General features: G+C 45.1%; 1 protein-coding gene across 1 annotated transcript in view; it reads left to right on the plus strand.

Annotated features, from left to right (window-relative positions):
• The window catches only part of COL20A1 (collagen type XX alpha 1 chain), a 99,183-nt gene that overhangs the window by 35,691 nt on the left and 49,589 nt on the right, over positions 1-13,903 (plus strand). The window contains exons 13-18 of the mRNA XM_050918713.1: positions 1,000-1,142; positions 4,988-5,111; positions 5,846-5,985; positions 6,579-6,708; positions 10,752-10,894; positions 12,722-12,854. Coding sequence (XP_050774670.1) covers positions 1,000-1,142; positions 4,988-5,111; positions 5,846-5,985; positions 6,579-6,708; positions 10,752-10,894; positions 12,722-12,854 — 813 coding nt within the window. The remainder of the gene's footprint in view (positions 1-999; positions 1,143-4,987; positions 5,112-5,845; positions 5,986-6,578; positions 6,709-10,751; positions 10,895-12,721; positions 12,855-13,903) is intronic.

Raw genomic sequence — 13,903 nt, forward strand, 5'->3', positions numbered from 1 at the left:
GACTTGTTCACCCACTGCTGCTCTTCTTTTAAAATGTTGGAGATCCTTTCTGTTCCCTTGTGATGCAATAATTGAAAGAGGGAGATTTTTGTACTAGGATTTTCCCCAGAATGTCCCCCGAAGGGTCCAGAAAGAGCCAATTTAAAAATAGATATTGAAAACCCTGAGACTGACTGGGGCTGATTGGTGTGAGCCTGAGGAAGAACTCTGTGTCAGCTGCTGAAACTTGCAAAGGCAGAGACAAGCCTCATGAGGTAGATGTTTTACAGTTACTGCTATTAGGGAGCAAGCTGTGCCTTTAGATTGCCGTTCTGTGACTATATACATTTCTAGAAAGGCTTTTGATCCTGTTGCTTCTGATTTTTTCCCCTCTGTTCCAAATGGTAATTAATTTGTTTTGTGGAAGTGGACCCCATTGTGCTAGGTGGTGTGTTCACACTCTTACTTGGCCCGAAGATCTTACAAGCTATGTGTAAGGCAAGAGCCAACAGGTAGATACAGATAGGGAAGCACAAGGAAAAATGAGACAAGATTGGTTGGCATGATAGGCAGTCGTCTCAGCTGCCTAACCGCTGTCAAGTTTGTCCAAAGGTTCTCAAGTCTTAGTACCTTCTCTGCATGTTGTTTCTTTTTTATTGCTAATATCTGCCAAACAATATCTATCTTGAAGGAAAGCTTGGAGTTAAATGACCATGGGACAAGGAGAGATTGTGATGGGAGTGATACATTTCTTTGTTCCACATGTCAAAGATATTCCCCACCAACAGGAACAGCCAATAAGGCCTGACCGGATTCTGATGATTCTCTGTTATAGAAGCATCATATACACATCTCCTAAAATAGCTTTAACCTAAGTGTTTTGCTCTGCTGTACAGTTTAGATATCCTTGAATGTGTGTGTGTGTGTGTGTGTGTGTGGGCGGGGGGTGAGAGGGGTTAAGGACAGAAATGATCAACTGCCTTGTGAATCTTTTTGTTACGTTTTTCTTCATCTGAGTAGCTTTGTCACCACCCCTTTCCCTGAGAGTGTCTGAAGTGAGCCATAACCATCTAAGACTGAGCTGGCAGCCAGCAAGTGGAGCTACTCAATACCTGGTGCTCTGTTCATCAGCCCCCAGTGGAGCGGAGGATGATACCAAAGAGGTATAGCTGAAGATAGTTATAATTATTCCTTTTGCCGCACTGAATATAGTCAGACATATGGGGCCCAAACTTAAATCCCAGGTCTGCATGAGAATTACTAAACTGACTTTCATTTAAATCTCTTGTAAGTCAAAGTGGATCTGAATCAATGCAGGCTTTGGGAAGGTTCATTGTATACCTGCTGTTACTATAAAGGTCTGAGTGGAAGCCCCGGGTCTAAACATGGAATTCAAGAAAGTTTGGATCTGGATCCAGAGTTTTCTGGAGTGAGCCCATATTTAGACATAACAATCGGTGGCTCTTATACAGCACTTTTCAGTAGATCTCAAAGGGGCTTAGAAAGGAGGTCAGGATTATCATCTCAATTTTACAGATGGGGAAAACTGAGGGAAAAAGACTTGCCCAAGGTCACCCAGCAGGCCAGTGGCAGACTGAGGAGTTGAGCCTAGGTCTCCTAAGTCCCAGTCCAGTGCCCTATCCACTTGTTATACAAAAACAAAACAAATGTTTCGGGTTTCAAAATGTAGATTTGGCAGGTTAGTTTTTATTTACTTAAATATGACTCACTCTTATGGCTTTGGATAAACCTTAAATAATACCATACAAGAGAAAAGGAGCTCTCAGCTCATCTAATCCAACATGCATTTTTAATGAACTATCTCAAACATATGCAAAATGATGCGCTTGGAGCCTGATATCTTGTCAAAAAAATCTATGGCTTCTTTCCTCAGTGTTGAGAAGAAGCGTGTCTAGTAGGTGGAGCTTGAGGCTGGAAGCCAGGCCTTCCAAGACGCTGCCACTTATTCTCTGGGTGGCCTTGATATTGGGATGGGTGAACAGGGGTAACTTTTTTTATGTATATGTTTCTGGGCTGTCCCACAATTCCTCCTGCCTCACACAGGAATTAAAGCACTAAAGCTATGGGCCACCCACAAAGGAGTTAACTTTGTGTGTCCAGCAAATGCTTCCCACCCCATCAAATTCTAGTCTTTCCGTTAAAACCTCCTAGAATGTTTTTCAGATTACAAGGCAGGTATTGACTTTTTGCCATGAGCAGCATTGCAAAACAAGCTGTCCCGTGCATGTTAAGTGAGTGCAGTTCTGCTCTGGAAGCAGTAGATGGTGACAATCCTGCAATAATAAACAAGTATAAAAATGAAAAAGTTGAGGAAAAGGTTTGTTTTGTGGGGGGTTTTTTGGTTTGTTTTGTGATTTTTTTTTCCTCCTAGAAGCATAGCTCTTCAAGTCTCTCTCCGGATATGGGATATCATGTTCTTTGCATAGATACAAATTCATAATCCCTCTGCACATCCCTGCCATCTCTAGTGTGAAGCATTTTACATCACAAATGTAGAATGGTGAAACTGTGAGAACTCTCTTCTCTGCAGTCATTTGTTCGTGTCCCGTCTTCAGTCATTCTTCCCCAGGGGTATCCTGTTTGGGCCTTGGTAGGCTGAGAACGTTGCATTCTCCCATGGAATCTTAGAGACAGTTCATTTAAACAGCTGGTTCCCATGAGAATCCATCTCTGTCCCTAATCCTTGTGCTGTGATGTTTTTCTGTGCTGAATATCTGTGAATAAAAGTGATGGTGATCTGTCTGTTATGATACCTTCTCCATGCTCGCAAAAGGATCAGATTTTTATTTTTAATTTGTATTTTTTTACTGCAATGTGTATTGTCCCTGCATGCGATCTGGGCTACTAGGTTCTATTTAGAGCTGACCGAAAAATGTTCCTCTATTGTGACAAAGTTCTTCCTCTACCTTGGTGGGTCCTGCGCTTATTGGCGGATTTGCTCACCTCAGTGACCTTCCCCACAGTCTGGGTCAACTTCTCCTGTGTCTGATCAGGAGTTCGGAGGTTTGGGGGGAACCCAGGCCCACCCTCTACTCCGGGTTCCAGCCCAGGGCCCTGCGGATTGCAGCTGTCTATAGTGCCTCCTGTAACAGCTGCATGACAGCTACAACTCCTGGGGCTACTTCCTCATAGCCTCCTCCAAACACCTTCTTTATCCTCACCACAGGACCTTCCTCCTGGTTTCTGATAATGCTTGTACTCCTTAGTCCTCCAGCAGCACAGCCTCTCACTCTCAGCTCCTTGTGCCTCTTGCTCCCAGCTCCTCACACGCACTTCCTCTCCTCTGGCTCCTCCCTGCCTGACTGGAATGAGCTCCTTTTTAAACCCAGGTGCCCTGATTAGCCTGCCTTGATTAGCTGTAGGTGATCTAATCAGCCTGTCTGCCTTAACTGGTTCTAGCAGGTTCCTGATTACTCCAGTGCAGTCCCTGCTCTGGTCACTCAGGGAAAAGAAAACTACTCATCCAGTGACCAGAATATTTGCCCTCTACCAGACTCCTGTACCCCACTGGTTTGGGTCTGTCACACTATTTATTTTTTCAATGGAAAATATTCTTTTTGGTTTTTATTAAAAAAAAATCAATAAAAATTGAAAATTTTGCCAAAATATTTTAGGTTTTTGTCAAAAAACCCCAAACCCATTTTCAGTAAACTGATTTTTTTTGGCCTGCGGAGGAAAACCTGAATAGCTTTAATGAAAATGAAAACTAATTTTTATTTTCAATTAAGTATTTCTCAGAAAAAATAATCATTGCTTTCCCCGCTGTAGTTCTACCACCCTAACCTAAGCAAGCTGGATTGGCATTCATTTCTGTTTAGCAGAATTGTACACCCAGAAGTAAGGACAGAGTGTGGTGAGTGGCAGGGTGGGAGTGAGAGGGAGCGCGTGATATTCAGTAGGGCTGGACAGAAAATGGCTTTACCATTCCACAAGTACTTTTGAGATTTCAAAAATGTTTTCCATCCCAAATTGGGAGAAAAAGTCAACATCTCAAATTTTTGCAACCTGACAGACTGAAAAAAAAAATCCAGTTTGTCTCAATCATAGGGGTTAGAAAGGACCAAAAGGGTCACCTAGTCTAACTCCCTGCCAGGATGCAGGATTTGTTGTGCCTAAACCATCTGAGACTGGCTAGCTAGCCTCTTTTTGAGAACATTGTTTTGAAAATGAATCAAAACATTTTGATTTGATTTTGACCCTTTTCTCTTTGTTAACTATTTTAAAGTATAAATTAAGTTAAATTTGAGATGAGTCACTTTGAACCAAGAAACTGAAGTTTTTTTTGTTTAGAAAGTATCAGAATAGGATATTTCAACTTTTTTTTTTAAGTTGGAAAACTAGTTGAAACCAACCTTTTTGTGTGAACTGTTTTGGTTTTAACAATTTGGTATTTTTTGAGTGGAAAAATTATTCTGGTGAAAAATTCCCAGCCAGCTGTAGAGTTTGTGTACGCTGTGCATGATGTCTGTTGGGTTGGGCGGTGGAGAAGCATTGACCACAACACAGCTACGTGGCAGGTGAAGAGTGTTACAAGTACTATTTAATGATACGTCTTACAGCTGGAGCTGGATATATCCTCCGAGCTGGAGAAGACCTACTCACTCCAGCTTTCAGTGAGCTACCATGCTAGAAATAGTGTAGCCATGGTAAAGTGGGCAGAGGAAAGCAGTGGCATGTTAGCCATCTTGAGTACACATCTGCCCTCACCCTGTGAATATGTACTTAAAGCAGCTAGCCAGGCTGCATTCTATTCGTAGTAGCTAGCTCAAGGACAGCCAGTGCAAATTTGACTTCTCAAGCTGGGAATGTCACACCCCCAGCTTGAAGTGTAGACGTGCCCAAAGAGACAGCCAAGCTGTAGCCTTAGACTCCTGTCTCTGCAGCCCTGCTTTGCTCTTGGTTTGTTAGAGGCTGCTACGGGGAGCCAACCATGGCAGAGCCTCACCCCAAAATACCTCTCTGAGTGTCACTCTTTATCCTGTGGTAGGTGAAAGTGGAACAACCTGAGGTTCTGTTGGACGGGCTGTCTCCCAGCACTGAGTACTCCGTAGCGGTGTACGCCATGTACGGGGAAGAGGCGAGTGATCCAGCCAGCCTCCAGGAAACCACCCGTATGTTTTACTTCCTTCTCTAACTCAGCTGACCCTTAGACAGGAGCACAAGTGGTTTGATGAATGGTGCACAATTTGCAAGAGAGACTTATTAACTGAGATGCTTCGTGTATTTTTCACATAGCTCGTAAACAGGCTTCCTCTTCCCTGGCTAATGCTAAATGTAGGTGGTTCTCCGAGGCTACCTCTAGGTGTATGATAAGCTTACTCATGAACAACTCCAGTATGGGGTACAGGGCTGTGAAAGTGAGTGGTTCTGTCCAGGCAAACTGTGACTGAATCTCCTTGAAATTCAGAATGGGGGAGTCAGATCTGGATCCAAACTGCTCCCAATTTTGGGGTGTTCAGAACTGAAGTTATCTATCTGCATCTATATCTTTATCCACCTGGGTTCTCATACTGCACCCACCGCCATGGCATCTGAGCCCCTATCCCAGAGGGTTTGACCAGGGACAAAATTAGGATCAGGATCTAGACTTGAAGTTCCTGAGAGTTTTGAGCTCTTTGGATCTTGGAGAGTAAGTGGGTTGATTTGACCCTTTCTCTACCCATAAACCAGTTATTCTCCCAGGGCATCATGTAGACCTGTGGAACAATGAAATCAGAAACTCTTTCATCCCACAGTGGGAAAAGTCCAGTAGTTAAGATGGAGGTAGCAGCAGGAGGCAATCAGTGGCTTTACAAGTATTGCCTTAAAAATCTTCACCACATCCTTTTGCTAATTATTGTTGCAGTGGCATTGAGCCCTCCTAGACACCTGAGTTTCTCTGAGGTCAACCATGGATCTGTCAAGGTCAGCTGGACCGCAGCTTCGCGTGCTGTGAGAGCTCACCGTGTGACCTACATCTCAAGCAGAGGGAGCAATTCTGGAGAGGCAAGTCCTTGCTTAGGGGACACAGGAATGTGCTAAAACCGGGAGAACGGCGATGGAGTGCGAATGCGTCGTTAACTCCAATGGCTTGGCTGCAGAGTTACTCCAGATGAACATTTGTGTAACCGAGAACAGAATGTAGCCCCATTGGACTTGATTCGTTAGTTGGTTTATACCTGTGCAAGGGTGTGACCCCTGCATTGCCAGAAGACAGGGTAATAGGGAAACAGCCCTGCCCTAGCTGTAGTGCTATCCTATCTATCCTTTTCGCACAGCGGGAACATACAGGCAGGTGCTTCCATGGGCCCTTCTGAATTTCCTCACATGGTCCAAACCCTTCAAATGGAGTCATGCATCCTAGGTGTGACTCTACTAAAACCCTTCCCATCTTTCCTTTCACATAAGAGGCACCATCGCCGTGTGCTGTCAAGAGCTCTGCGGTCTCCTGACAGAGGCTCCTCATATGCCTGCAGCTTTTTAATAATGATGGTGCCTCAAAATGGGAGGGTTTGGGGGCAGCTATTCCGAATCCCAAGTCCCTCTTTGCCCTTGCTCCATGCTACAATTCTGACCCTGGTGTTTCTGTTTCACTGTAGGTCGAAGTTCCCAGCAGTGCATCATCCACTGTGCTGAGACCTCTGTCTTCTCTGACCCAGTACTTCATTAATGTCAGCTCTATTTATAACGAAGGCGAATCCTTTCCGCTTACAGGCAATATTACCACATGTAAGTAGGGCAGAGGCAGAGTGTGAGGGTCAGTAGGTGTTTGGTTCAAGGTCCATTATAAAGTTTGGTGCCTAGCTGCCAGCCAGCCAAAAGTTTAGATCTGGACCCAGACGCCAGAATTCGGGATGTTCACTACTAGGGTTTTCTGGTTCAAACAAATCTTAGACCTCAGAGCAAATCGAGGCTGAAATTTGTTGAGTTCTGCCAGGTTTCTACCTGAAGACTTAAATCCCTCCTCAGTATCTCTCTCTGCCCATGTCAGGGCAGGTTTTTTCCTCCCAAACTTGGCCAAAATTCAGCTCGGCGTGGCCAGAAATCTCACTGGCACTGAACCTGGTTCTTACTGGGGTTCAAACCCCTCATTGGATAGATTGCTTTAATAGGGTCCTTCTAAACAGGACATCTTATTGCCAGTCACTCATTTTGCTGGGAAATCTTTACCAGGCTACCAGAATTTCCAAATGCTCGGTAGTCTTGAAATGAACTCTTATAGCCATTGGATGTTGGGCAGTAACCATCTGAATGATACATGGAATTGAGAAAATGACACTTAACTGTGATCCTCCATTGGGAGCATTTGCCCTCAGTAATTTCTGTTGGTCAAATCCTGCTTTTATTTATAGATGCAATGACTTGGAGACAGAAGGGACCATTCTGACCAGCTCCTCTGGCCTTCTGCATAGCAAAGAACACGGAATTTCACACCGTAATTCCCGCACTGAGCCCACTGGTTTGGATTTTACCTAGACCAGCTCATTTAGAAAGATAGCCTTTAAGTTAGCTCTGCTTGAATAACAGAAAAATTAGGGGAGAAAAATTCATTTTGGGTCAAGCAAAAATGTTCCATTCAACCCAAAACAAAACATTTCATTTACATTTCAAACTTTTAACATTTTTAAATTTTTTTTCAAATAAAAATGAAGGAAATTTCTAAACAAAAAGCTGTTTTGAACTGAAAAATTGGAACATTTAGAAAATATTGAAACGTTTCAACTTTTTCAGAATATTTCATGAGGGGTGGGGTTGACATGAACAATCTGGTGAACGTGACAGGGATTTGTTAAATGTTTTTGGTGTCCCCAAATTTGCATCTTTTGTTGGAAAAAGGTTCAGACACAGCATTTCATCCAACTTTATTTTGAAGCCTGTTGAATTCAGTGGAGTTACTCTAGGGTTTATGTGGGTTCAGTTGGGAACAGAATATGTCCCTGTGTCTGAGGGTACATTTTCTGTGGAGGTGTCATTTCTGTCTGAGGAAGATGTACAGATGCTAGTTTTGATTGAGCCAGCATGTTAAAAATAGATGTGTAGCCCTGGGTAGTGGGAATAGGTAGCCACCCGTGTGAATACTTAGGACCCTGGGCAGGATTGTACTCAGGGCAGCTAGCCCATGCCTCTCCTTGTGCTGCCGCGGGTACGTGTCTATTTTTAGTATTGGTAGGTGCAAGCGAGCACCTGTATGTCTGCTCAAGCTGGAAATGACGCCTCCAGTGTTGACGTATCTCTGTCATCCAGGACGGGACTGTAAAGGTGGTGGTAGCGGCATTAGTGAGCTGAACTCCTCTGGGATGGCCCCTGAAGAAGAACTGGTTAGAGGTGCTGGCTGACCGCTCTTGAAGAAGCCTGGAGAATGATGGTGTTTGTGTCTGTCAGTCTGTCCTGAGGATTATGTAATCAGCAGAAACTATTAATTTTCCATTAGCAGAGGCGAGCCTGTACTTGTTGCTGGTTTGTTATGATGGACAAGCCCTTGGAAGTCTCCCGTTCGCAATAGCAGAGTCCTCATCCATTTACGTACACCTCCAACTCCTGGCCATTCGTTACCCGGCTGGGCCTTGCCAGCACTTCAGGAACTGTGTGCAGTGGGCAGGCAATACTCTACTGTCTCCAGAGCTCTGTTAAGTGTAGTCAGGGCAGTCAGGGGACTGCTAATGGGATGGAGCCTTTGATTTCCAGGTCACTGCAGAGCTTTGTAACAGCTCCAGAAAGATTTGGCACAGGCTCCTAGCAACACTTTTCCCTCCTCCGTGATGGTGGAAGGGGGACCAGGGGGCACCCCCAGTTTCCAACATTGAGAGCTGCATTAAGTTCCATAGAGGGCGGCGCCTTATTTGTATAGGAAAACTCTGCAAGTGAAGCAGATAAATACAGTCGTCCCTTTTCTGCTAGGGAAGTAATAACACCGGAATTAATAAATAACTCTGTCATTCAAAAGGTGTGTGTCTTCTCCCTCCTTTGGTCCCCACCTCTTCCATCCCAAACAGTCCTTTCTCATGTTATCCCTCTGCCTTTCACTCGTTTTCTATCTCCTTTAGTTGATTACTCTTGTCTTTCCCTTTCTCTGACCCTTTTTTCCTCTGTATGCTCTGTTCCCTTTCCCTCCATCCCATTCTCCTGTTTTTCGCTGCGTATTTGAGAGCCTGGAAGCTTTTAGCTGGTCGTCTACTCCATCCCTCAAGTGGACGCAACTCCCTGTTTCCCAGTCACCAAAGTGGGACAGCAAATTGAAAAAGGCCATCAAAAATATTTGTAAAGGAAAGTTGAAATGCAGATTAAGTCTCACCTTTTTACGAGGAAAACAGACACAGAGAAGCCTGCCTTAATTCTTATTATACAGTACCCAATGGATCACAGCTAGGCCTGGGTAAATAATTTTCAAGAATTAAGTTCAGATAATTCCTCCTGCTTTCCCATTTGTGAATCATCTGCAAACAGACTGTGACATTCTGAAGTTCTGACATTCCAGCAGTCAGCCCTATGCCCCTTTCCTGGGTTCTTGCAGGCTTTGCTACCCACAGCTTTGGGACTGGGAAGGAATATTTTCCCGTATCACAGGTGTGGCTGAGACTGGTGGGCTTTTTTGCCTTCCTTGCTGTGAAACTTGGGGGTTGGGTTTTGGGCAACTTGAGAACTGGAATTCCCCCCTTCCCAGAGGGCACATATGGGAGTTATGGGAGAATCGTTTAGTTATTGCAACTTCTGGCAGGGGCCCAGTGCTGGAACTTGCTGATTTAGGCTCCATATCCAAAGAGTTAACACAATGGGCATCCCAAGGGTATCTTCTTATGAGATGGGGACATCACGTCTAACCCCCTGGGGACAAATGTGACACAGGACACTAGACGGGGGGGACCACCCCAGCAATGCACTTTACAGCAGTGCTGGCTGGGAGGGCAATGTCCTCTAGCTTCAGCCCCTGAAAGGGGGAGGAATGCGGGTGGAGGTGCGCAGGGAATCACCTAGTGTGATGACTGGCTACCCATACGGTGGGAGCACCCCAAGAATTGGCAAAGGATCAAGGGATTGTCAAGTGACTGCACTGGGCTGTCCCTCGACAGGAGCCTTAGATGTAATTTGACTCATAAACTTGCAACCTGGTTAAAATCCTCCCCACGTGTCCTCGCTGCCTCTCCTGCAGTGAGCACACCAAACTGGGTGGGTACCTGTGCATTCAGCTTAAAATGTGCATATGCTAGAATATTCTCAGAGAGCGAACCCAATGGAGGGGGTGTAAAAGCCATCAGGGCAAAACTCAAACCTTTTCAGGATTTGTGTGTGTGTCCAACTGTATTATTTATATGCTGAGATGGGTCTGCTACATTGTATGCTTGTCTATACCGCACCTGGCCCAAGGTGCTGCTGGGAGTCCTGTGAACTCTTAGGAGTGCTAAAGTTTAAACAAATTAATAAAAAATTATAAAAGTAAGGAAGACCCCTGAAAAGACTCTCTTGCCTCTCCGGGAGTTTAGCACATGGCATGATAATAGCCTCTTTGTCCTTGAAAGCTACTCCCGGCATCTTCCCGCTCCCAGTGCCAGCACTGCACATGTCCTCTGGCAAATACAATAATCATCTGTAATTAGTGTTTACAAATATTTTATCCATGTCCCTCATGATGAGCTGTTTTCATTTGGGGTCTGAAGAAGTGAATGGCAGGCTGGTGAGAGACAGCTGCCGGTGAATACTTTTCTCCCTAACCATCTGCTCTGTACCTTGGCTCTGTACGACCAGCTCCTGATGCTTGTTTTCTTGGTGTCTTTCAGTAAAGGTTCCACCACCAAGTGGCCTGAAGGTGACTGAGCTCTCAGGAAACAATGTCCAGTTGCAATGGGAAGCAGCCGCTGCCTCTGATGTCCTGGTTTATCAGATTAAATGGAATGCACGTGGAGAAGAGAGCTCCCAGGAGGTAGGGTGCAGTATAGGCCTAGGGAGAATGAGGTGGTGTCCTGGATTTACAGGATCTATGCTATGCCATGGCCTTTAAGCATCGCTGTGGGAAGATCCCTTCACTGTAGTCCTCCAAGGGGTCACACTCTGCTACAAGGGTAGACCATCGGGCCTCAATGCCTCCTGGGCTGCACCTTGGGCTCCAGCACTCCTGTTTCTCATTGTGAGCTCTGCCCATTCCTGCAGACTCCTGCTCAGACTTTTACTCCCTTCGGGGGTTAGTGCAGTTCAGCAAGTATCTACAGTGACTCCATGCACCTTTTCAAAACAGAGAAGTGTTTATTAGTCAGCTGGAATATAGCATCGGGAAAGTGCTTAGGTTAGCGTAAATAAGGCAAGGTTAAGACATAGTCCATACTGGGGAAAGCTAGGGCTCCCATGAGTCATGCTGCTGTAGGGACTGTCTTCATTTCCTTTCCCTGTCATCTCCGCCCATTGTCCACCTGCTGCAAAGTCATGCTGCGTTCACATGTTCAGCCCGCTGGGAGCTTCTGTTGATAAGTGTCAGTAGTTAGCTCTTTGGGGTTCCCATTGCCTCTTTAGGGTCTTCCATTGATATAGGTTGGTTCCAGCCATCCCTTAATGACCCATTCATAGCCTCCCAGAAGCTATGTGACGAAACACCTCATGTCTCTTGCTTTTCCCCAGTGCAGCATTTTAATCTTTCTATGCCCACTGGGTGATAGGTACAGAATCATACAGGTAGTTCATAAAAATATTACAGACAATTCCCACTTCCATCGCAGATGGTGTGTTGCCTGTTTAAGGGCTGCTGGGCATGTATAGATCACATGCCCTGCCAACGGCTACATGGATACTAACGTGTGGTCTATAAAGTGTAGTGCTGAGTGGGGAAGTGACTGCAGACGTGTGCAAGGTAACTGGAGCTTCTTGAATGAGTATCCTAAGACTTGATATTAAAGTAACTATTACTGTCATCAGCATATCCAGACTGCCTGGCATCTACAGCACACTAACTAGGGCCAAATTTGGCCCCAGTTCATCTACACTTATGAAAGCTATGAGGGTAGGATTTGGCCCCAAAGTCCTGTGCCAGCATGGAGGTATCCCCTATCTTCTCCACACGCAAAATGATGGGTCAGATCCTCAGCTGGTGTGAATTACCATTGCTCCATTGACTTCAATGAAATTACATCAGTGAGCAGTACCTCACGAAGTGTGTGTGTGTGTGTGTGAGAGTGAGAGAGAGAGAGAGAGATCCATAAACAAAACTACTTCCTCTTCTCTCCTCATCATTGGCTTAAACCTCTGGAGATTTTGAGCTTCTATTGTGCAAAGTTCATTTAAAGTAAAAATAGGGGCTGGAGGGGAGATGGAGTAGAGTTTTGATGACCTCTAATTCCTCAGGTGTGGCCACACAGCTTTTCACAAAGCATCCTGCAGGTTACAGAAGCAGCATCACAAAGCTGGTAACTGGAGTCAGGGCACAGCTGGGAGAGCTTCTACTTAACCTCCCCTTCTGTTTACTGGTCGACAACTTAACTGTGGCTGAGCTTTTGCAAGAACATCAGAAACAAGGGTCCTGATGACAGTCACCCTGGTTGGACCATCATTTCTTTATAACTCTGCAAACACTGGGTGTCCTTATGCGAAGAGCATTCAGATCATTCTATCTGAGGTGATCAGTCCTTTTGTAGGAAGAGACTTGTTAGAGAACAGTGACTCTTGTTATGAAAGGATTTGATACTTTAAAATGTCATACTCAACCAGGTAGTTGCAGCTGCCTGGGAACTCTACTTACATTCATTTCTCCTCCACGCTACAGCTGTCTGTTGCTGGGAACCTGGCTGTTGCCAGCTTACCAGGATTGAAAAAGAACACAGAATACCAGATATCCATCTGGGCATATTACAAGGATGGAGCTCGAAGCGACACTGTCTCTATTCTGCACAAAACCAGTAAGTGACCAACGTGAAATCTCTAGGTCTTCAGGGAAGGGAAGTCTCTGAACTAGTTACAGACCAATAACCCAGCTTTGAACAACAGGATTGCCCAGGCCTAAATGTCTAAAAGTGACTTGAGAGGCAAGGTGTGTGAGTTGGACCAACTAAGTGGTTGGTGATTTTGGGTGACCAACCTGAGACACCTTATAGGGTCTTGAGCATCTCCCCTCTGAAAGCCAGTCCTCTATGAAGATGTTTCAGATGGATTAGCCAGAAATGGAGGCAGCCAATATCACTAGTTGCCCTGGGGAATTTAGGTCCCAGTGCATGTATCTTTGTGTAGACATTTTTAGGGGGAACAGGCAGGGTGCATGTGAAGACTAATAATATCAGTTACAGGCATGTGCTGCCTTCCCCCCCTGAAAAGCTGTGAGATGGCACCTTGGTCCTGCCCTGGTGTGATTTTTGCTTTGGTACTCTAGGGGTGAAATCCTGGCTCCACTGAAGTCAATAACAAAATGCCCTTTGCTGTCAATGGAGGCAGGATTATACCTAGAACTTCTTTTGGCGACTGCTGGCCTCTGCATCTCTGATGCCTCTTGGTGAATTGATGAAAGGCTAAAATGATCCACTTTTAGGAAGTATTTTGAGCAGTGAAGAAATGTATTATAACATGTAAAATGGCCTTATTAGACACAGATGTAGATGAGGGCTCTGTCTTTTAAAAGCCTCATGGAAAAATCATTATAACCTGGGACATCTGTCTCAACGTAGTCTTCCCTGTACATCTGTAGGAGTGCCCTTTAGCTGGGTGCGCTCTGTACCACACGAGACTTTGTATGTTCCAGGAAAGTACCACTGCATATGAAGTCTACATGTGTTTCTTAACTTCAGGTGACATGTATTGGGTGAGTCCCTAGTGCTGCAGACAGTGTGCTGGATGGCTGATGCGTTATAGATTTGCGGTCTGCTCAAGAAAGCAGGCTGGTGTTATAAGCCAATAGTTTTTGGTACCCTTGAAATGTAGTTTCCCTTTTCCCCATAAGAAGGAATATATTGGAGTG

This window comes from Gopherus flavomarginatus, chromosome 11, assembly GCF_025201925.1.
Source record: "Gopherus flavomarginatus isolate rGopFla2 chromosome 11, rGopFla2.mat.asm, whole genome shotgun sequence".
NCBI classification, from domain to species: Eukaryota; Metazoa; Chordata; order Testudines; family Testudinidae; genus Gopherus; species Gopherus flavomarginatus.